At 30.0% G+C, this 22,053-nt stretch overlaps 1 protein-coding gene across 6 annotated transcripts in view; it reads left to right on the top strand.

Annotated features, from left to right (window-relative positions):
• The window catches only part of LOC129962579 (zinc finger MIZ domain-containing protein 1-like), a 336,461-nt gene that overhangs the window by 62,915 nt on the left and 251,493 nt on the right, over positions 1 to 22,053 (top strand). The window contains exon 2 of one of the 6 annotated variants that reach the window (XM_056076377.1): positions 11,651 to 11,714. The exons of the other annotated variants lie outside the window; for them this stretch is intronic. Coding sequence (XP_055932352.1) covers positions 11,703 to 11,714 — 12 coding nt within the window. The 5' untranslated portion in view covers positions 11,651 to 11,702. The remainder of the gene's footprint in view (positions 1 to 11,650; positions 11,715 to 22,053) is intronic. 6 annotated transcript variants of the gene reach the window in all.

The following is a 22,053-nucleotide window of genomic DNA, read 5'->3' as shown; positions in this document are numbered from 1 at the left end:
AAATACTGTAAGCCTAAAAAAAAAAAAAATACGAGCTCGGGATTTTGACTTCTTTAAATCAGGAAAGCGGATATTTGGATTTATGTCTGTCTCTCTGTCTATAACTAAAAAACGCTTTGATCTAGATGAGTGAAATTTGATATGTAGTCTTCATACCCAAATTAGTGGATTTTTATCAAATTTTGCAGATTTTTTTTTAGGATGTCTGTCCATCCATGCATTCGTATTTCACAAAGGCATATATCCTTAATTTCACGAATAACTGCATTGCAAGTTGTACAGTGACAAGTAGGACCGATATCATCAGAAAACTTTCGGAATGACTGAGTGTTCAAAGGACTTGTCTTTCAAGACTATATACATTTTACGTGTTGTTATTTTTATTGCTGTGTATAATCAATATGTGCTCCGTTAAATCTGTGATACACATCGAGTGAAATTTTTTCTTCTGTTTAATTTAATGGCCGAGAGTTTTTAATTGCAATTCCGGCTTTTGTGTATGCGACCCATGTTCTACATGTGTTTATAGATTAGCGTTTTCGGAACTAAGCTTAATTCTTAAGATCGTTTAATTTTCTATTGTGAAATAATTCTACTTTATTTTTAATAGATTTACTAAAGACAAGTGAAAGTTTAACGCATTTGTTGCCACTATTTAATCTGTGCCGCCCCCCCCCCTCCTTTGCAGTCTCTTAATTGTACTAGAGAAAGAATGATTATTAGATAGTAGACGTGAATCTCACATGATTCACATTGCAGTTAACAGTTAAAGTAAATTTACTAACTAATACTTTTCTTTAAGTTGAAGAAAAAAAGAGGGGGGGGGGGACCTCACAATTTTCCTTAAACTGTATAAAAAACTGTAAAAAAATCGCTACAGCTTATAAATACATTACTGTTACAAAATAAACATGTTTATACCTTTCGAACGCTTTTTTTTTTAAAATTTAAAGTTGTTAAGTTTTTTAAAGATGTTAGTTTAATACATTTGCTGCCACGATTCGAGCTTGTGGATTACTTATCTAATTAGATTGCACACTTATACAATCTCTTAACTGTAATGGAGAGAAGATCATCTCGTTAAAAAATGGGTGCGAATAGCAGGTGATTCACACCGCGGCCAACATGTTAAAACAGACTTACTACCAGTTACTCCCCTTTAAATAAAATAAAACAAGAATTAATACAATTTTTATAAAAATCGATTTCTCTGTTAAACACTACTGCTGCAAATAAACCTGTTTGCACTCTTCGAACGATTTTTTTTTTCTTTCTGTTACTGTGGTATTTCGTTTATTTTCCTATACAGTAGCTAATGACATGCTTTTATATTTTTGGTTTAGTTTATAATCAAAAACCTCAACCTGTTTACATTTCTATTTTCCATCTTTCAGTGATTTCTGAGAAATAGAATTATAATTCTATTTCTCAGAACCTTCATTAAAAAAAATTTGAGAATCGTTGATTTAAAAAAAAAAGTTATTGCGAATCCAATTTTTAATTCCAAGAAACGGAGACAAAATTTCTTTTTATTGAAGAGAATTTTCAGTATTTCATTACCCCCTCCATACATTTCCACCACTCCCCTTTTGTTACCATTATTTCCATTATTTATTTTAGTATTATCAGTTTTCTTTACGGTCGCAGTTATTTTACAGAATAGAAATTTTAATTATTTTTCTCTTATTTTAAAAATGTTTCGTGTATTTTTTTTCTATTATTATACATCCAATAATTTATTTTCTTAGAACATTTAATATCTATGAATTATAATCGACTCCAGTTCTGCAATAAAATATATTAATGGCATTCTAGAAATAAATTGTTTAGGAAAAAGCAAACGGCATCTGAATTTCGAAAAATAGCGACATGTTGAAATGTATTTAAAATATTTTAATTCGTATTCTGGTGAAACAAAAAGTTCCCTGAGCCGGGTGGAGAAGATTCTGGAACAATCAGGCATATCTCGGTTCCTATTGGCTCTACCGCCAACATTCTGAAAAACTCTAGTACTATTTATTTTGTCGTCAACTCGCCGCTAAGCCTGGGGGTCACTGATCCGGCATCCGATCAGTATCGAATAGAACTGATCGTAAAACGGCTTTCTTACAATGGAACCATTCGTGTTGGGAAGCAACATTACAGATTCGTAACAATACGGTTTGAAAAGGGATCTGCCTTTCTTACCAAGTTTTGTGTTAGGGTAAAAGCAAGGAGAGAGGAATAGGCTACTTAAGAAATGATCAAAATTAACATTCGATATGCTCTCTTGAAGAATAAAAGTGGAGCAAATTTTCGAAACAGAAGAACAAAAAGTATTCTTCATAATTTAATACTTGTTTAACAATCTTTAATTTGTTTACAAATGAAGGAGATAAAAAAATTATTTATTAATAATATTAAAGTAATAAATATATTTTTGTTATAAAGGAATTTATTTAGAAACTGAGGTGATTCTTTTTTTTTTTTTTTTCTCAATAGGAGCAGTGGTCTTGCATTTTTTTAAGGAAGTTTCTATGCACTGTATATGTTCAGACATGACACATTTCAGTGCATACGTGGATTAGTTTTCTTTAATAGAATAATTCTACTTTATTATTAATATCTCAAGTACTTTGTATATAAATTTATCCATTTTATGGTTCAATTAATCAAATTTTCTTTTCTTTCTTTCTTTTTTTTTTCACTTCTCAGTTTTTGTTTGGCCCATTTGATTGCTTTTTAAAATTCAGTTTTGATGCAAGCTTTTGTCATGTCTATGTGTTGCAATCGCTAACATACGAATCAAATTATTCATGCTTTAGGAATTACTTAAAAAACTAAAATCTTAAATCAATAAATAATATATTCACACAAGGTTTTTTTTTTTTTTTTTTTCCCATCTTCTGGAAGCATAGTCAACTTTCCAATAAATTATTCTTTAATATTTGAATACTCGATTTTTTAAAATTTCTTTCTTTAATCTTTTACTTTTAGCTTGACTTTTTTTCTATAAATTGCGAATTGTACACATTACGCACTGATGTAGATTCCCTGGACTTGGAGCTATTAAACTTATCTTCTTGTTACTTATTTGCTTTGTTAGCTATTTCTGGGATAGTAGATTTCCTCTAAGAAATTAGAATTTTAACTAGTTAAGTATGAATCTAAATTTTAACATTTATCCTCAATAGATTCTTTGCCTCTTTTTTACTTTCTCGGATACAAAATAAACTTAAAAAAAATAATAATCTTTAAAAAAAAAATTCGAAATCGAGATTTTGACGAATCTGGGCATATCAGATCTCTGCAAGAACAAATTCTTGGAATTATGTCTTGGCGTACAATACCTCAAACACTTTGAGCTAAGTGGATGAAGTTTTGCATATGGTTTTTACGCTATCGATTTTTTTTAAAAAAAATTTTGTCGAATTTCGAGTGAATTTCAACTAGAAAAAAGCTATCTGTCCAGTTGTTCAAAAATGTGTTAACCCTTTCTAGGGCCGTGGGAAGTATGCTTCCCACCAAATTTATCAATCTTTGTATGAAATTTTGTAGGTTGGCATAAGTTTTGACAAATTTTTTTAGAAAAAAAGAAACTTAGATGCTTCAGTTCTTTATCTCACACAAAATGATGTGTCTTGATTTGTTACTTAATTATTAATTAATCAAATTAAATTTATCTAATAAGCTAAATGAATCCCTTTTCTTATTCTAATTTCAAGCCTAAAAATATTTTAACATAATATGACTAAAAAAATGGCCATTTAAAGGGTTAACAGGATAAATACAAAACGTAGTCTAAATGAACAAAATTTGTTACACCAATTAAACCTTTAAAGTGTGGATTCATATCAGATTTGGAGCCATATTCATCAAAAGGTTGACCGTCTGTCCTTTATTACCTTCACTAGCATGTATACGCAACAACAACAAAAAGATTTAAATATATGAATTTAATAAGTAAATTTTTGACTACAATTGTAGTTTTGTGTCAAATTTTGGCTTCAGTCGATTGGAAGAAAGTCGTACTGAATTCAAATTCTGCTTTCCTTTGCTTGTGTATTAGCCGCTTTTCAGCGATATTCGCCAAAGATCATATGCTAATAATCTAATAATCTGCTAATAATCTAATAATCTGTTTCATAACGATTGTTAGCCAATGACATCCAGTTCATAATATGCAAGAACGTTTATTATAGATTATACGAAAAAGTTTCTGAGGACCATCGACGCTGATTTTATTGTTGTAGAAATAGCGGGTTAGAAATATGTATTTAAACTGCAGTTTTAGTTACAAACTAATAGAAAAATATATCTTTTGGCTTTATATTAAGTGCCTTGAATAATAAACGGAATTATTTTGAAATTTCAATCGAAAATTAATTATCTGTATTCTGGTTATTTCATTGAATCAGCTTTTATTTTATGTAAGCGAAGGATTATTCCTTTGGCATTGTTTTTTAAGAAATAAAAATAATTTAACTGGACGAACAAGAAGTAATAAGTAGTTGGTAGAAATAAGTTTAATGTTTTCATCTGCACTACTTGAGTAGACGAGATTTCTTGCAGTAAAATGGAAAACTTTCAAGAAAATGCTGTCAAAAAACAAGTATATCAGTTGCCATGCATCGAAAAAGGTTAGAGATAAAATATCGTTAATTGAAAATTTTGCTGATCTTATTTGTTATATAAGCTTCTATACTTTTGCAGATTCCAACAAAATTAAAATGTCTTGGAATTTAATTGCATTCTTCCTTATAAAGAAAAAAAAATATTTCCCACACTATTTCTTATGAGATTTATTTTTGCAATTTTCATTTAAATGCAATTATTTACAGTATTTCATTTTGGAAGCGGGTGGGTATTTTTCATTCTTGGTGTTTGGAACTATTGTAATTTAAGAGGGGGAAAAACAAGTAGGATGTTTTAATGTAGAAATTCGACTTTCCTTTAATTATAAAAAAAAATATCAATACTTTAAAGGAACTATAGTGGTCTCAATAACATATTTTGAACAAGCGAAATGAATAATATATCTATTTTTGTTCTGATCTACTCAGTTTACCACCACTTTAATTAAAATTTCGTAGCTCATTTAGAAAATTAAAAAGTTATATTCTACAGTTCCAGCTGCTCCTCTGTTTCAACTCTCGATACTTAGATAATGTTTCAAAATTTTTTATTTCCTCTTTAACTTTCAAAAATATGATCATCCTTTTACTAATTGGACAAAATGGTGTAATATGAGTCTTTTTGGCTTGTTGTGTGGGATTTATTGGGGTGGGAGCCGTGTTTTGCTGTACTCCACCATGTCATCTGAGTAGGGCATCGGGGCGTGTGTTGATCAGGCTGGATGTCCTCCTCATATGACTCTGGGGGAAGAGGGGGATTGCATAGTTAGGAGCTGCCTGGAATGCCATTAGCGAATTGTATGACAGAAGTCGAAAGGTGTAGATTCCATTTTTATATTTGCTGAGAGGAGAACCCATTTTGTAGTCTCTTTAGATTAAGATATCAAAGGATCCGCCTTCAATTTCAAATTGCCAAAGCACCGAAAGGATAATGAGTTTCTTACTTTCGTATTTATCTTCAAAGCGGATACTTTAAATTATAATTTGAAAGTAATTCCGGTGACTTTAGTCGATGTTTACCATTTACTCGCGTTTTATTGAAAAGTAACAACTATTGTGTGCACACTTTACCACATGTGTGCTGTCGGAAAGTGACGACTGGTGTGTTAATAGTAAAATAATTCTGTCTGAGAATATTAAATTACTTATTTGATTTATCATGATCACGATGCAATTGGGGGATTAAATTTCGGCACGAATGATTCATTTAATTAAATTTCGAATTTCTATTCAGATTGTGCTTGTTATCATTGATATTTACTCTGGTATTTCCATATTTTATCATTACAGCAAATATGTGCAGTTGTGTTGACATTAATTTTAATTTGTGATTAAGGAAAGAGGTATTTTAAGAATTAAAAATAATAGTGAAAGTAGTTCTTTGAGGTGTGAAACTTTATGCATTAGTGTGTTCTCGAATGCAATAATCTATTTTAATGTTTTCAGAATTTAATTATCAGTTAGTGCATTAATTTAGTTTCTGAATGTGTATACCCGAGAAGCCGCCTTTTTGTGAATTTTAGAAACAGTTGGCTACAAGATTTCATAATATTTATTCTAATGTATAACGAAATTTATTATAAGAATTTCAAAAAAAAAAAAAAAAAAAATCTAAATGCACTTTTATTATTATTCTAAAAATGAGTAGTTTATATTTTTTTAATGATATTATCTGTAAATTGGGATTTGTGTGCTTTAACCCTTTCAAGGGCCGTGGGAAGTATGCTTCCCACCAAATTTTTCAATCTTTGTATGAAATTATGTAGGTTGGCATAAGTTCTGACACATTTTTTTAGTAAAACAGAAACTAAGATACTTTAGTTGTTTATCTCACACAAAATGATGTGTCTTGAATTGTTACTTAATTATTAATTAACCAAATTAAGTAATTAATCAAATTAAATTTATCTAATAAGCTAAATGAATCCCTTTTCTTATTCTAATTTCAAGCCTAAAAATATTTTAACATAATATGACTAGAAAAAAAATGGCCCTTTAAAGGGTTAAAAAGCGTTCAAAACACTAGCCTGGTGGAATGTTGAACAACAATGCACTGGACCGGATTAAAAGTTTTAGGCGCCCTCAGGCAATTGAAATTCGGGGTCTCTTTACCCTCAACAAATTTTCAAAACTATTTGCTTTTTATCGATTTTTAATTTAATGTAGTAATTGCAAATTTCGACAAACTGAAATAGTGAAACGGTCAACTACAACTCACTTTCTTAAAACGCCAGTTTCTGTATATCGGATACAAATGAATGCACAAATTAAATTTTAAAGTAATTTTTAACAAATTCGTCTTTTGTTTTGTAATATCTTGGCCAAAACCGACCAAATAAGAGAGTAGCGTTACAAAATAATTCTTTTATTTACTGCAATATATATTCACAACGAACAATTTGTTCTTATCTAGGTTAACATTATTCACAAAAAATCAAATAACAGTTCAATCACCAAATAGTTCCTCGATCAAATCGGAAAATAAATCACCAAAGAACCGCTAACGGGCTCTTAGCTCTAAATGGCTATTCCAAGGCCGCTCAGAAATCCACCGATCTTTATCGGGTGGACCCTAACACAGAAACCCGAATCACAAATAGCTTCTCAAAAAATCTGGAACAACTTTTCCACACTCCGGAGTATCTCCGAATTCTAATTCGAAGCCTTTCTCTTATTCTTTTCTGGGAAAACAAAAACAACAACCGCATTTTATTTCATTAGATATCCGCCTCCGGTTTCCCATTGGTGATCTTGGGCTCCCTATCCCCAATAAGTGCTCATCACCTATTGGGAGTAGTCTAAACACCACCGAGGGAACGTCTGTTAAAGAACCATCTTTGCGGCCGATTGCCTCTTGAGTATATATCAATTACAAGCAATTCGAAGCTAACACCGGCTGAAGTGCACCTGGGTTTGACACTTAATGACAGTGGTTGCTGATGATTGATCGGCTCTTGATGACTTGATCTCTTCATCAAGGGAAGAAAATGTTTACCATCTAGATGTTTTGACGTTCCTCTCTCTTGATGGGTCTATCTGAAATGAAGGGATATACACTGTTTTCCCCCACCTGGATATAGTAACACTTGACCTGACACAATGACTCTACTAGTGAAAAAGATCCACATCTCGAAGTTCGTGTGCACTTAACTATGTGTTGGAAAGTGGGAGATGTTGCATTTTGTTTGGATGTCTTTAACCATGAGAGGGAAAAGGGGAAACCTTACAGTTTGAATAGTCTTTAATTCGAATAAATTTGTCTACCTGACTTTTGTAATTAAATTGACTCAAAAATAATAATTAGTCTTTAGTTTGTGTAATCTATAATTTGAACAAATTTGTTTTCCCGACTTTTATAACTAAATGTATACAAACAAAGTTAAAATTTCGAAGACCTGGGACTGTTTAGCAGTCGTCTATTTTGTTTATTTAATAATAATACCCGGGCAGTACGATAAGGAATTTAAGTACAGTATTCACTCCCGAGTATCCTGTTCGCGACCATCCAGCCTAGATTTCTTTTATCGTAATTAAATTAGGGAGGCAAAGCGTCTGTTAAGTGCTTTTTTAAAGACAAAAACTCTCTTTTCATGTCTGTGTAATCATTTATCAGTAAAAAATAAAATCAACTGGAACCAATTTTCTCAAGAATTAGGCTACAATTTGCGTTAATCTTTAACTTACTTTTTCTGTAAATCTTGAAACGGGCGTATAAACTAGCAGTTCAGAGCCTTCTATTTTAACTCGACCGGTTACCGGTAATTGCTTCTATGATTCATAGGTCGCGGCTGCTTTCATATTGAGATAAATGGAGGACTTAGTACTAAATAAGTAGTGAGAAAATACGTATTATTGCATTGAGTTTCGGTATAAAAACGTTGTTTTCTGGTATTGGTGTCAAAGAAATGAATTCAGAGAACTCCGGCCTATCCGGCTTTTTTGTTATCCTGCATGTGCTTCCGCCACATTAGGCCGGATACTCGGGAGTGTACTGTACTTAGTTCAGTTACAATTTACTTACAATTTTCGCAATTGATCCTTCACCCATTTACATCCCTTTCCCCCTAGATTTTTGTTTTAAAAAAAGAGTAGTTTCTACTTTTTAGTACTCTCTTGAAAACGTATGCTCAGAATTTTTTTTTTTTTATGTCTGTCGTATTCTTATATAAATTATGTCTAATATTAACTTATATAGTAACACTTGACCTGACACAATGACTCTACTAGTGAAAAAGATCCACATCTCGAAGTTCGTGTGCACTTAACTATGTGTTGGAAAGTGGGAGATGTTGCATTTTGTCTGGATGTCTTTAACCATGCGAGGGAAAAGGGGAAACCTTACAGTTTGCATAGTCTATAATTCGAATAAATTTGTCTACCTGACTTTTGTAATGAAATCGACTCAAAAATAATAATTAGTCTTTAGTTTGTGTAATCTATAATTTGAATAAATTTGTTTTCCCGAATTTTATAACTAAATGTATACAAACAAAGTTAAAATTTCGAAGACATGGGGCTACTTAGCAGTCGCGTACTTTGTCTATTTAATAATAATGCCCGGGTAGTACGATAAAGAATTTAAGTACAGTATACACTCCCGAGTATCTTGTTCGCGACTATCCAGCCTAGATTTCTTTTATCGTAATTAAATTAGGAAATCAAAGCGTCTGTTAAGTGCTTTTTTAAAGCCTAAAAACTCTGTTTTGACTCTTTTCTTAAGGTTACCTTTGCATATCTGTGTAATTATTTATCAGTAAGAAATAAAATCAATTGAAACCAATTTTCTCAAGAATTAAGCTACGATTTGCGTTAATCTTTAACTTACTTTTTCTGTAAATCTTGAAACGGGCGTATAAACTATCAGTTCAGAGCCTTCTATTTTAACTCGACACGTTACCGGCAACTGCTTCTGCGATTCATAGGTCGCGGGTGCGTTCACATTGAGATAAATGGAGGACTTAGTACTAAATAAGAAGTGAGAAAATACGTATTATTACAGTGAGTTTTGGTATAAAAACGTTGTCTTCTGATATTGGTGGTCAAAGAAATGAGTGCATAGAACTCCGGCCTATCCGGCATTTTTGTTATCCTGCCTGTGCTTCCGCCACATTAGGCCGGATACTCGGGAGTGTACTGTACTTAGTTCAGTTACAATTTACTTACAATTTTCGCAATTGATCCTTCACCCATTTACATCCCTTTCCCCCTAGATTTTTGTTTTAAAAAAAGAGTAGTTTCTACTTTTTAGTACTCTCTTGAAAACGTATGCTCAGAAAATTTTTTTATATCTATCGTATTCTTATATAAATTATGTCTAATATAATAATAAACCATCATAAGTAAACATACGAAGTAGAATATATAATCAATGTATCTTTAAGCACAACCAGAAAAAAAAAAGTTTAACAATCTTTCGTCTGTTTCCATATGCGGATACCCTCTGTAGTATATAGTCTCCATCTTCCCGCCTGGCAGTTTTTGTTCACCAAAAGCCATTCAGTCCTTTCACCGAAACAAGAGTTAATTGAAAAATAGAGAAGACACATACTTTTTACTGAACATTATGCACTTTCGAACTAAAGCAAAATACAGTACATTCCCGTGTACGTACCTAAGGTGGTGGAAGAACTGGCCGGATAACAAAAGATCCGGATAGGTCGGAATTCTTTGAATTCATTTCTTTGCCCGCCAATACCAGAAGACAAAGTTTTTCTACCAAAACTCACCGTTATAATACGTATTTTCTCACTTCTTACTGAGTATTAAGCCTTCCATTTACTCAATGGAATGCAGCTGTGACTAGATGGATCGTGCAGTTGCCGGTAATGTGTCGAGTTAAAATAGAAGGCTCTATACTGGTAATTTATATATGTCTATATACTGGAACTGAAAGCTTCAAGAATTTATTAGTGATAAAGTAATTTAAAGGATATAAACAGTTCACATTTTAACATGAATTCTGTAAAGCCCAACTTAAATGCAGGAGACATAAGCAAAACATTAAGGTAAATCGTAGGTTTGATTCTTAAGAAAACTGGCTCAAACTGATTTTATTTTTCATTGATAAATGATTGCACAGATATGAAAAGGTAACCCTAAGATAAGAGTCAAAACTTACAGTGCTTAGGTTTTGAAAAAGTGTTTCATAGATCATTTAATAGACGCCTTGCCTTCCTCACTTCATTATGATAAAAGAAATTTAAGCTGGATAGTACAGAAGCCGGATAGTCTCAGACCGGAGACTCGGGAGTGCACTGTAGTTCAATATAAAAATAAGGTACGAATCAACATCGAAAAAGAATAGCAAAAAAGAATATCGCGATGCCTATAATAATCCAGATGAGTACTATTTTCATTTGGAATACACACATCTTGATGTGTATCAACCACCTGCGAAGTAGAATTAATTATCCAAAAGTGATAGACATGGAATTTGTTATTGAAAGTAAATATTAATTATATTGTGCATTTTTGTGTGTTTGTATCTCTGCTGTCGAAATTTTGATATTTCATTTATTATATTTCTCTGAAAATAAATGGTTTTTTCTATTCCAAAGATTTAAAAAAAAATTGTTTCAGATCTCTTTACGTCATTGTCCAATCGAATAATAGGATTTTATCCTCAGCCAATGCGGTGGTATTCGCGCCTAAATTTCGAGCCACGCTACCTTCTCCCAGAAAAATTCATCATGACTTATTTTGATCGGTATCGCGTGTTTGGCGACTATTTATTTTTGTCGGTCCGCCTAATAGAAGGGAGGTGAGAGGGATGTAGGTATTCTCGTGTCTTCTTTCAAATCCACTGGAGGGTTGTCATTTGAGGGGGTGGGTGATTTCTACCAATCTTTTGAGAGAAGAACCTGTTGTTCCGACGAATCATTTTCCCGCGCTATTCCCCCTCTGTCCCCCTCCCCTCACCAGTGCGCATGCGCCATGGGTATTTAAAAGGAGTCCCGCTGTTAGCATGAAATGTAGGATTGCTCGACGTGACATTACTGCCGACTGCTCAAAACCTATTAATCTCTTCAAATTTGCAGGGAGGGAAAAATCTCCACTTTCATCCGAACGGAAGCCGACGGAACCGGAGAGATGCCAGGAGTCGTGAGTTTTCTTTGGTTTTGCCTCTTCTCTGGGGCGTTTTGTTTTTAAATGCTAAGTTTTCAATTTTTTTTAAAGTATGGATATAGAAACAAAAATGAAGAAAAATTATTTTCCTCTTTTCTTAATGATTTATTGATATCTAAGGTCGTGGACACTATATCGTGGCTTAATTATCAAACACGTAATGTGAAAGGGAAGTGGGGCATTCAACAGGTAAAGACATCACGGCAAAGAATTGTTACTACTTTGGGAGCGCTTTGCGCTTCCAGATTTTTTTTTTAGGTTTATTTATAAAGTAATTTTATTTTGTGCTTTTTTTCATTTTATTAAGTTTTAGTACTCCAATTTATTCAATTTATAATAAAGAGTCGCTTAAATTTCGCACATGAGTTCCCCCCCCCCTTTGTTTTCAAATTTATTGGCAGATTAATATGATCCAATATGTTTTCAAATTTATTGGCAGATTAATATGATACAATATGTTTTCAAATTTACTGATTGACGCACGTCTTTTGTAAACTTTATATTGAAGTATTTAGAAAAGGTTTTTATATATTTTTTTAAATCTAAATTTAAATAAAGAAGAAAGAACACAGAAGTAAAGGCGTCATTACAAAAAATTCTTGCAACTTTGGGAGTTCTCAAGATTTCGATTTTTTTTTATTATTATTTATAAAATAATTTAATTTTGTGCTTTTTTTTTATTGTTTTATTGAGATCTGGTACTCGAACTTATTCAAATTATAATAATGAATCGCTTGAATTCCGCACTTAGGTTTTTTTTTCTCTTGTTTTCAAATTCGTTTGCAAATTAATGTGATCGAATTTCTTTTGAAATTGATTTTGGCAACTTTATATTAAAGTATTTAGAAAAAAATGTTGTAATTTTTTTTTTTACTAATTTAAAACTTTTTGTAATTTTGTAGTTATATTTTAATTTTTTACTCGCGAGAACATTAAAACCTATTGAATTCCGCACTTAGGTTTTTTTTTCTCTTGTTTTCAAATTCGTTTGCAAATTAATGTGATCGAATTTCTTTTGAAATTGATTTTGGCAACTTTATATTAAAGTATTTAGAAAAAAATGTTGTAATTTTTTTTTTTACTAATTTAAAACTTTTTGTAATTTTGTAGTTATATTTTAATTTTTTACTCGCGAGAACATTAAAACCTATTGTCTTAAAACTGGTTTAAATTAAATGGTCGTATGGAAACTAAATTAAAATCATTAAAAAAATATTTGATTTTCCGGTACATTTTTAATTGGCTTATTGACTTGCATTTGGTCTAATTTCTTTTGAAATTGATTGACTGATGCACATTTTTGGCAAACTTTATATTGAAGTATTTAGAATTTAAAAAAAAATACTAATTAAAAATTTTTGTAGTTTAAATTTTAATTTTTTTATACGTGAGTCAATGAAGCCTATTGTCTTGTGATTTAAATTAAATGCTTGTATGGAAATTAATTTAAATATATATATATATATATGATTTGGAAAAAGAGAGCCCAGAAATTGCGTTTATAAAAGCCATATATTGGTTTTTATTCAAATTTAAATCAAATTTATCAAAATCAAGTTTAATCAATTATTTTTTTAATTACAAAGCATTTTTCACAGCACCCCACCCTTTTTTTTTTTTTTTTTTCTGCAAATTTGATTTTCCAGTGCATTCTTTAATTGTCTGATTGACTTGCATGTCTTGGTAAACTAGATTAAAATTGTATTGAATTTTTTTTATAATTAGAGGTAAATTTTGCATCTTTAATGCAAAAATGATTAAAACTGTTTACTTTGATTAAAATATCTTCAGAAACGTTTCTGTTTGAAATAGTCTGAGATTTTTAAAAAGTTTTAATTCAGATATGCAACTTTTTGTGTTTATAACTTTTTGTGTTTCATTTGTAATGATTTTTTATCTATGATATTTAATTTTCATTATTTAATTAATAGAAATATATAATAAATAATAATAAATTCCAATTATTTGGTTATTCTTTTGTATCGCAGAATCGGAAACTGTAGTCGCATCCGTTTGTCAAAATTGATTTTTCTTTGTCTATTTCTCTTATGCTTTAAAAACAGCTATGATCTAAAATTACTTTTTGCTGTTATTGATACATTATTTTGTACTATTTATTTCAGTATCCATTCTTTTGTATTGTTAATTTATTCTTCATTTAACTGTTCTAAAATATCTGTGTCAGGAAAGTTCCTCATTAAAATGACGCACTTGAACTGGTCGTTTGATGTCATTCCACAGTTAAGTTTATTGGGATAAGAATGCCGACTGACTATACAGATAAAAAGAATTTGTAATCGGAATGAAACATAAGAATAAATAATTAATTATTAGCATAAATTATGTTTATTAGTTTTGTTGGATGGTTTAAAATGTTATACAGTTAGCGGATGCTGTTTTTCTGAGATTTTTTCGCTTATTTTCTAATAAATGAACAATATTAGCTGAATGCCGTTGTCGAATAATAGTTACGGAACAGCTTATTAGAGTTGATCTTTGGCGTTTAATCGCTACGATGCGGTTAATACACAAGCACCAGAATACCGAACGTATATTTGAGACATCTTTTTTACCGACCGATTAAAACTAAATTTAACAAAGTATAACTATAGTTACAAAATGACATATCAAATTTCATATATTTAACCCATTCACTGTCAGGCAAATTTAGAGCGTCTTGCTCTGAGAGCCAAGGTTAATCTAAAATTGCAGCATATACTACGAAATATCTCGTAGCCGGCAGTTTTGGTACACACGCTTACTACAAGATATCTCATATTTGGCAGTGAATGGTTTAAGTCTACGTTTTTGAGTTAATCACAATTAGATGCTTGTGAAAATACAGATGGTCTACTTTTCCCCAGATTTTGTTCCAAAAATGTGCATATAATTTATATATATATATATATATATATATATATATATATATATATATATATATATATATATATATATATATATATATATATATATATATATATATATATATAATATAGCTCTCTTTGTTCCGTAATTATATTCGAACCGGATAGATTTCCTTTGAATGAATGTCGCTCAAAGTTTTGATAACAAGTCACAAATTTTGTTTTAAAATCTTATTCCAAATTTAAGGAGAAAATGAAAGATATTATTTTCCTGATTCATTATAATGTTGTTGTCATGGTGATATAAATAGAATTACATAAATATAAAGATTTAATGCACAATTTTAGAAATATGAGTGAATCATTATGCACAACTAAATTAAATTGCACAGTTAAAAATTATTTTACACTCACTTTGTCATTGATTTAATTTTCAACTATATATATGTTTTAAGAAAAACTTTGTTATCAAAGGAACATTTTAATAAATGTAGGATCTTTGATTCATTTTTACTGTTACTATTCAAGAATGACATTTTGCTTTTAATTTAATTCCAAACTTTAAATTCTGCTTACATTTTATTGGGCAATTTATTATAAAATCCCACCGGTCATTTATACTTTAGAAATAAAAAAGATATACTGTTACGGCATAGCTTAACATAACGTAATAGTTAAAATCTTAAACGTATATCCTATTACAGGTGACATATTTGTGACGTCATGTAATTTGATTTTATTGCATACAGATTTTCTTTAGAAGTTAAACTTTTGCTTTTCAACTTTTGTATAAATCAGCGGTATAAATGAGGAAAAATAATTAACGATTTATTATAAAGACAATTGTTAGTTTAATACAGGCGATTCACGCTGCAGCTGACGTGTTAAAACAGACTAACAAAAAACAAAAAGTACTCACCTTTCAAATTTAAAAGAAAAAGAAACAAGAATCAATACAGTTTTTATAAAAAAATACTTACAAAAAATTTCGCTATGACTTTTAAATGCATTACGGTTACAGCTAAACATTTTTATATCTTTCCAATCATTTTTTTTTTTTTTTTTTTTTTTTGTTACTGCGGTATTTCGTTTATGCCAACAAGTCCCAAAAGACGCGCTTTTATATTTTTATTTTAATTTATAATCAGAAACCTCAACCTGTTAACATTTCAGTTTTCCGTCTTTCAATGATTTCTGAGAAAAAACATTATAATTCTCTTAATAAGACGAGGAGAAACGTTGATTAAAAAAAGGTTAAATGAGAACTCGATTCTTAATTCCAAGAATAATTCGAAACGGAGAGAAAATTCCTCGTTAGTGAAGAGGATTTTCAGTATTCCATTCCCTCCTTCCTCCTTATAACGCCACCGTTCTGCCTCCGCTGCCATTATTTCCTTTATTTTTTCGAGAAGTATCAGTTTTCTTTACCCTTCAGAATTTTTTTATTTTTAAGGAATTGAACTTTTAATTGTTTTGTTCTTATTTTTAGAATATTTCTTTTACTTTTTTCTTATTATTATACATTCATTAATCTATTTTTTAGATACTTAATCTCTTTCTAATTTTTAATTGATTTTTGTTCTAGAATAATAGGTTCTATGTCACTTGCGCTCGGTAAATCACCCCCTTTCCGCTCAAGTGTCAAGAAAGACTACCACATTATAAACTTTATCTTTGCATGTAAGATTTGGCGATTTTACAATGTACGCCAAACTGTACGGTCAACTGACCCATCAACCACCCCCAATAAAACGATTAACCAATAAAACTTTCCCTTACTCTCTGAAGAGGTCACTGTCTTTGTACATCACGAGAGGGGTTTGGTGGGGTTAATGAGTCACCCAAACTTGTTTGGAAAAAATACTCTTTGAGTTGGATATTTTAGATTTTCTCTGCTTGCACAGAAAATCATACTGAGGCCCGCGTGAATGTTAGAAGGGCTCTTAGAACATAGAATTCATCACTGATTAATTATTGAAGCACTTCGATTTTGGGACATTTACTTGTTCTCTATAATTCTGTTAATTAACATTACCGAATTCTGTAATTTAGAAGGAGTAATTCAATGTTTATAGTATTTCGTTTGACACGATTTTATTTTTATCAATAATTGCTTTTATTAATTTTTCAATCCAGGAGAATCGGCCAACATCTATGTGCCTATGAAATTGTAAGACCTCGGATTCATCCCAAAAGAATGGCTCAATCCTTTCTCTCAATAGTTTTAGTACTAACAGCGAATTTTAATAAAATGTCCCTAATTTTTTTTCGAATTTTATAAGTAAATTATTTATTCAAAAAATATTAAATAGGTTTAATTGAGAAAGAAACGAACAAAATTAAATTGAATTTTTGTATATTTCGTTATTTCGTATTAAAGTTCTGGAATATTTCAGACTGAATATTCATCTAGGAATTGTTATAATTTTTACTTATACATAAAAAAATATGAAAATAATAAAAAGGTGAATTAAAAAAAAATGAATATAATTTCTAAATAATTCTTTTTTTTAATATGCATTCACAATATGCATAGTATGGTCACTTACATTTAACAAAAATAAATAAAGAAATAAAAAAAATAAACTAACTGCAAACATTTATCTCTCTGACATTCAGCATAGTCAAGACTGTTCCGCATTTCTGAAAGCTTAACGGCATTTTTTGTTCATTTGTATGTAATCAAAATTAAAAAAAAAAAAAAAAAGTTTTGAGAGATTCCTGGAATAACTTGGTAGTAATGTTGCTTTTTTCAAAATAGAAATTATGATTACTCCTATATAACCATGAATTGAAGAAAAATAGTTGCAAAATATATTGTTACACAAATGCTAATACACATTAAAAAGCATTTTTTTAAAAAGTTTTTATGAAAGCAATGGCCAACTTAGTTTTATAATTCAGATTTATGGTTGCTAAAGTTTACTTAACTTGTCATTGATCGCTTACTCACAAGAGCATATTTAACTTCAAATTCTATTGGACATGTAACATTTACTATTGTTCTTAAAACCGTATACTATTCCGCTTTTTGCGCAATGCATCTTTTTTAATTTTGAGTAATCTCAACAAAAAATGGGAACTTGAAAAACGAAAGTGTTTAAATTTCAACTAATACGAAAACTTTCTCAATCAGCATTGTTTATGAGCATTACAGATAATATACTTATCTAATATTAATTCATTTCACTGACATTGACCCTTATACATACAATAATTTGTTACATTAAGGAGTAACAAGATTTAAAAATGGATACACTTTCTAAAAATTACAACGCTATAACTTCCGAAAATATTAAAACACAAAATTGATTTTTGCATCAAGATAAAGCTAAAAAAATTATCTTTTTAATGATACCAATGCTTTAATTTACAAATTAAGTTTCGATTTTTAACGTGTTTTTAAAGAAACATTTTAACCATATTTTTCAACAATGTACTCCGCACAAAATAAAAATAAAATTTAATCTGCATGAGCACGTCAATGGGAAAAAATTAGCTGTTATCCACCTGTTGCCATCACATTGAAAGAAGTTCAAATTAAAAACATAAATCAAATATTATTGTAAATTAAATATATAAAAGTGTAAATTTCAGCTAGTGTCTGTATGAAGCGAACAAATTTGAAATATATTTTCTAAAAAGTAAATGGAGGAAAAGATTTCTATGAACTTTTACAATATCTATATTATTAATTAAATCAAACAATTAAATTTAAGGTAAACAGGGTTTATATATCTATTGGATAGTCACTGTAATCAGCGCCCATCAGTCAATTTTAATCAGGGGCACGCATCTACTAACAAAATGGTCTAAATGAACTAAACAATTACAATTTATGTTACTGGAGTCAATAAAAGCTCCGATGAATTAAGAATTTTAAATTTTTTCATAGGTCCTTTCAATTACCCTTTGTAATCCGTTTACATGTTTATCCTTTTACATTAACCTTTGAATCTTATTTAACAAATTGTTTTGAGACATGGATATATTTACACTTAGCACTTAGATCTCTCCTCTCAGGAACAATTCAAGGCAGTGCATCATTTTGGCGTTTTATTTAATTATTTTATTAAACTTTGAGTGATAAAAATATGTAGATTAATTTTCTGGGAAAATTCATATATATTAATTTTTCGGAGCAATGAACAAGGCTCTTATTAATAATAATAAGATAAATGATAAGATAAATGTATGTACAAGATCTCATAAATGAAAGATCAAATAAAATTTTTACAAAAATTATCGCCATTCCATTATTACCAATAAGCCCGACTGGAAATGCAGCTATGGAAAACTAAAAACCGTCATCCGCGCCAAGTTTTCTTGCCAAAGGTCCAAATCCCAGTAAACCTATGACAGCAACAGGGGTAGGGAATGATTTACCGAGCGCAAAAGTTCCGATTCCGAATAATATATGCTAATTGCATTCTAAAATTCAATTGCTTAATAAATATAAAAGGCGTCTGAATTTCGAAATGTGCAGACATGTTTCTGATTTACTGAAATGTATTTAAAATATTTTTACTCATAATCTGGTGAAAAAAAAAAAAAATGAGAACAGTGAACTTATAATTTTTTTTTAATTAAATTTCTATGCATTGTGTTTTCACTTGTCATTTTCGCTTTCTTTTATACGAAATGTACAAAGAGCAATCTTTATAGAAAGCTGAATTTGTTTGTTTATTTGTTTGTTGAAGCTGAATTTGTTTTGGATATTTGTCGAGCCTTAGTATCTTCTACTTAATTCGTAGTTGTTTGTAGCATAGGGGGAAAAAAAAGGTATCAGTGAATCAGAGTTTTTTGTTGCTAATCTTTGATTCTTTATATTTGGCTATAGCCCCAAAATCGAACGGTCACTGATTCGAAATCTGATTCTACGGGAAAATCCTTTATATGTAAGAGTCTAATGAACTCCAGTCTTAAATCCATTGAGAGTAAAAATTTCTCTCTTTAGATTGGCATGGAAGCCTAGAGAAAAAGCATCAGGCCGGATGTCGTTCTCGCCTGTCGACCTTGATTCAAAATTACAAATAGACTTTTTCAAAGAGAATTCCTCACGCTGATGTGGTGCGAAACTTTGGACCGAGTGCGCCGTCATCATCTGCCTGCCATTCAAAACTATGAGGCGCATCCATGATAATTTCGCGTGTTGCTTCAAAATAAGATTCAGTTTGATTGAAACAAAATTTCTCTTTAGAAATCCGGCCTTTATAGGAATCAGCCTAGTTCATATCGTTTTATCTGAACTGCTTTTTGTCATTCTGACCGGACACTTATATGCAATAAATAGTTTTCTTTTAAGTATAAAACATACTATAGTGAAGAGAATAAGTTCATTTTGGAACGTAAGCTTTTAAATTAAAATTGCATTTTTGGGAGGCAGTCTTTATGTAAATATTATTGCTTTTTCGAGAAATATTCATCCGATAAAAATGATTTAAATTTGATTGTTCTATTGAATTTTATTGCGCGAGTGGTTAACAATGAATATTTGGTTCAACATGGTCAAACCTTTCTTATGCTTGGAAATGAAATTTAACAAAACAAACAAATCGGAATAACAAGACCCTTTCCTGAAATAGCCTTGTGTAGTTGAAAAGAATCTGTTTAATAATAAATAAAACTGTTTAATAATAAATAAATCTGTTTAATAATAAAAAAAACTGTTTAATAATAAATAAATCTGTTTAATAATAAATAAATCTGTTTAAATTAAAACGTTTCTTCTTCTACTTTCCATGAAAAGATCTTTAACCAAGTGATACGATCTGGATAATTTATTTTAAATTTATTTTAAAAAATTGAATATTTATTTTAACCTTTTTTCTGAATAGATTTTTATTTTCCATTTATTATTATTGTCATCAGTGAAGGTAAAGTATAGGCTTACCCGCTGGTCTTAGTTATACTTTTTAGGGTACTTTTCCGTTAGCCGGGTGCAAGCGATAAATCGCCAAATAATGTAGAATTTTGCCAAATTTCTTACGTTAAATTCGCGTTGGGTTCACAATTGGTGACATTTGCGCCCGGCTAACGGAAAAGTACCCTTTTTAGATACTATTGATGAATTTTGATAATATAACACATCACTAATGTATCTAATCACATTGTTGTACCCAATCGGGTGATTTTCTTTCAAAGCTATTTCAAAGTATTCTTTCATATATTGTAGTTTTTTTATAATAGGAAAGCATTAATCTTTCCTATTAAGAATTAAAAGAGAGTGGAAATATTATAATAACATGAATTATTTATACCTTAGTTATAGAGACTACATTGTTTGGTCAAATGTGGAAATCCAGTTAATGTTACGAGGTGTTAGTATGGCGATTTTATTAATATTTTTCGGCAGTAGCGAGAATCGGATTGTAATACATTCAAATCTTATTGCTTAGTTTTAAAATTTGGTCCTATTAATTTTTAATTGCATAGTTAAGTTACTTACAAATACTGTATTACAGCAGTATCTAGTACTTTATGTCTTAACTTACAGCTTCAATTATTAATGAAATTTACTTCTTCAATAGGCCTAAAAAAATATGGCTTTAAAATGTGTGCTATAAAAGTATCAATAATTATTTTAAAGTTAAAGCACAATTTTTTTTAAATTATGACTTGAAAGAATAGTTGGGCCTTGGAAGTTTAGAACTTCTTGCTTTAGAAATTTTGTTTATTCTTTTTATTACTAAGTTAATGTGGAAATGAAGACTTATTTAAACTTTTAGTATCATCTCTGTTGTGTTTTCTAAATCCCTTTTCTGTTATATATAATAATAATATATATAATATAATAATAATAACTCTATATAACTATATTTTATATATAATTACTCTTAAATAAAAATAAACCTATTTTTTCTGAATTCGGATAAAAACAAATGCCCTATGATGATCATATTTCACGAAGTTTTCGTCTGGATTTACTCGCTGTTTTTTAATCTTAATAAGGATAAGTTTTGATGTCGAAACATTCACTTCATACAAAAAGTGAAATTTAACAAGATAAACATTTTTAGACTTGAGGGGTTTTTTATTGTTTTGCTTTCTGAAGTATTTGATTTCACAAAAATATGTACTGTGTTTTGGACATCCTGTATTTCTTTCTAAAGTTTAATGAGAGGAATTTGATCGTCGGTGTGGAATTTTCTTCTTCTTTTTCTTTTCTTTCTGAGGTTTCGATTACGATGAATGAATACATTCCTCGTTTCATTATCTTCTCTCTATCTTTACGTGTGTCTTTGTCTATCTTTGATGAAAGAAATGGTAGTTTATGTATTGCAATTACGAATTTCCTTGTCTGTCTGGCTGGTTTGAATTCTTTCTTCAATCAGAATCATTCCGCGCATCTATCTACCCATCTTTCTTTTTTTCTCATTTCCAATTCGTAATTATCATTTACTTCTTTTCTTTTTTTTTCGTGTATATGCGTTAAATTAAAGAAAATTCTT

Source organism: Argiope bruennichi, chromosome 3 (assembly GCF_947563725.1).
Source record: "Argiope bruennichi chromosome 3, qqArgBrue1.1, whole genome shotgun sequence".
NCBI lineage: Eukaryota > Metazoa > Arthropoda > Arachnida > Araneae > Araneidae > Argiope > Argiope bruennichi.
This window is presented reverse-complemented; position numbering and strand designations above follow the sequence as displayed.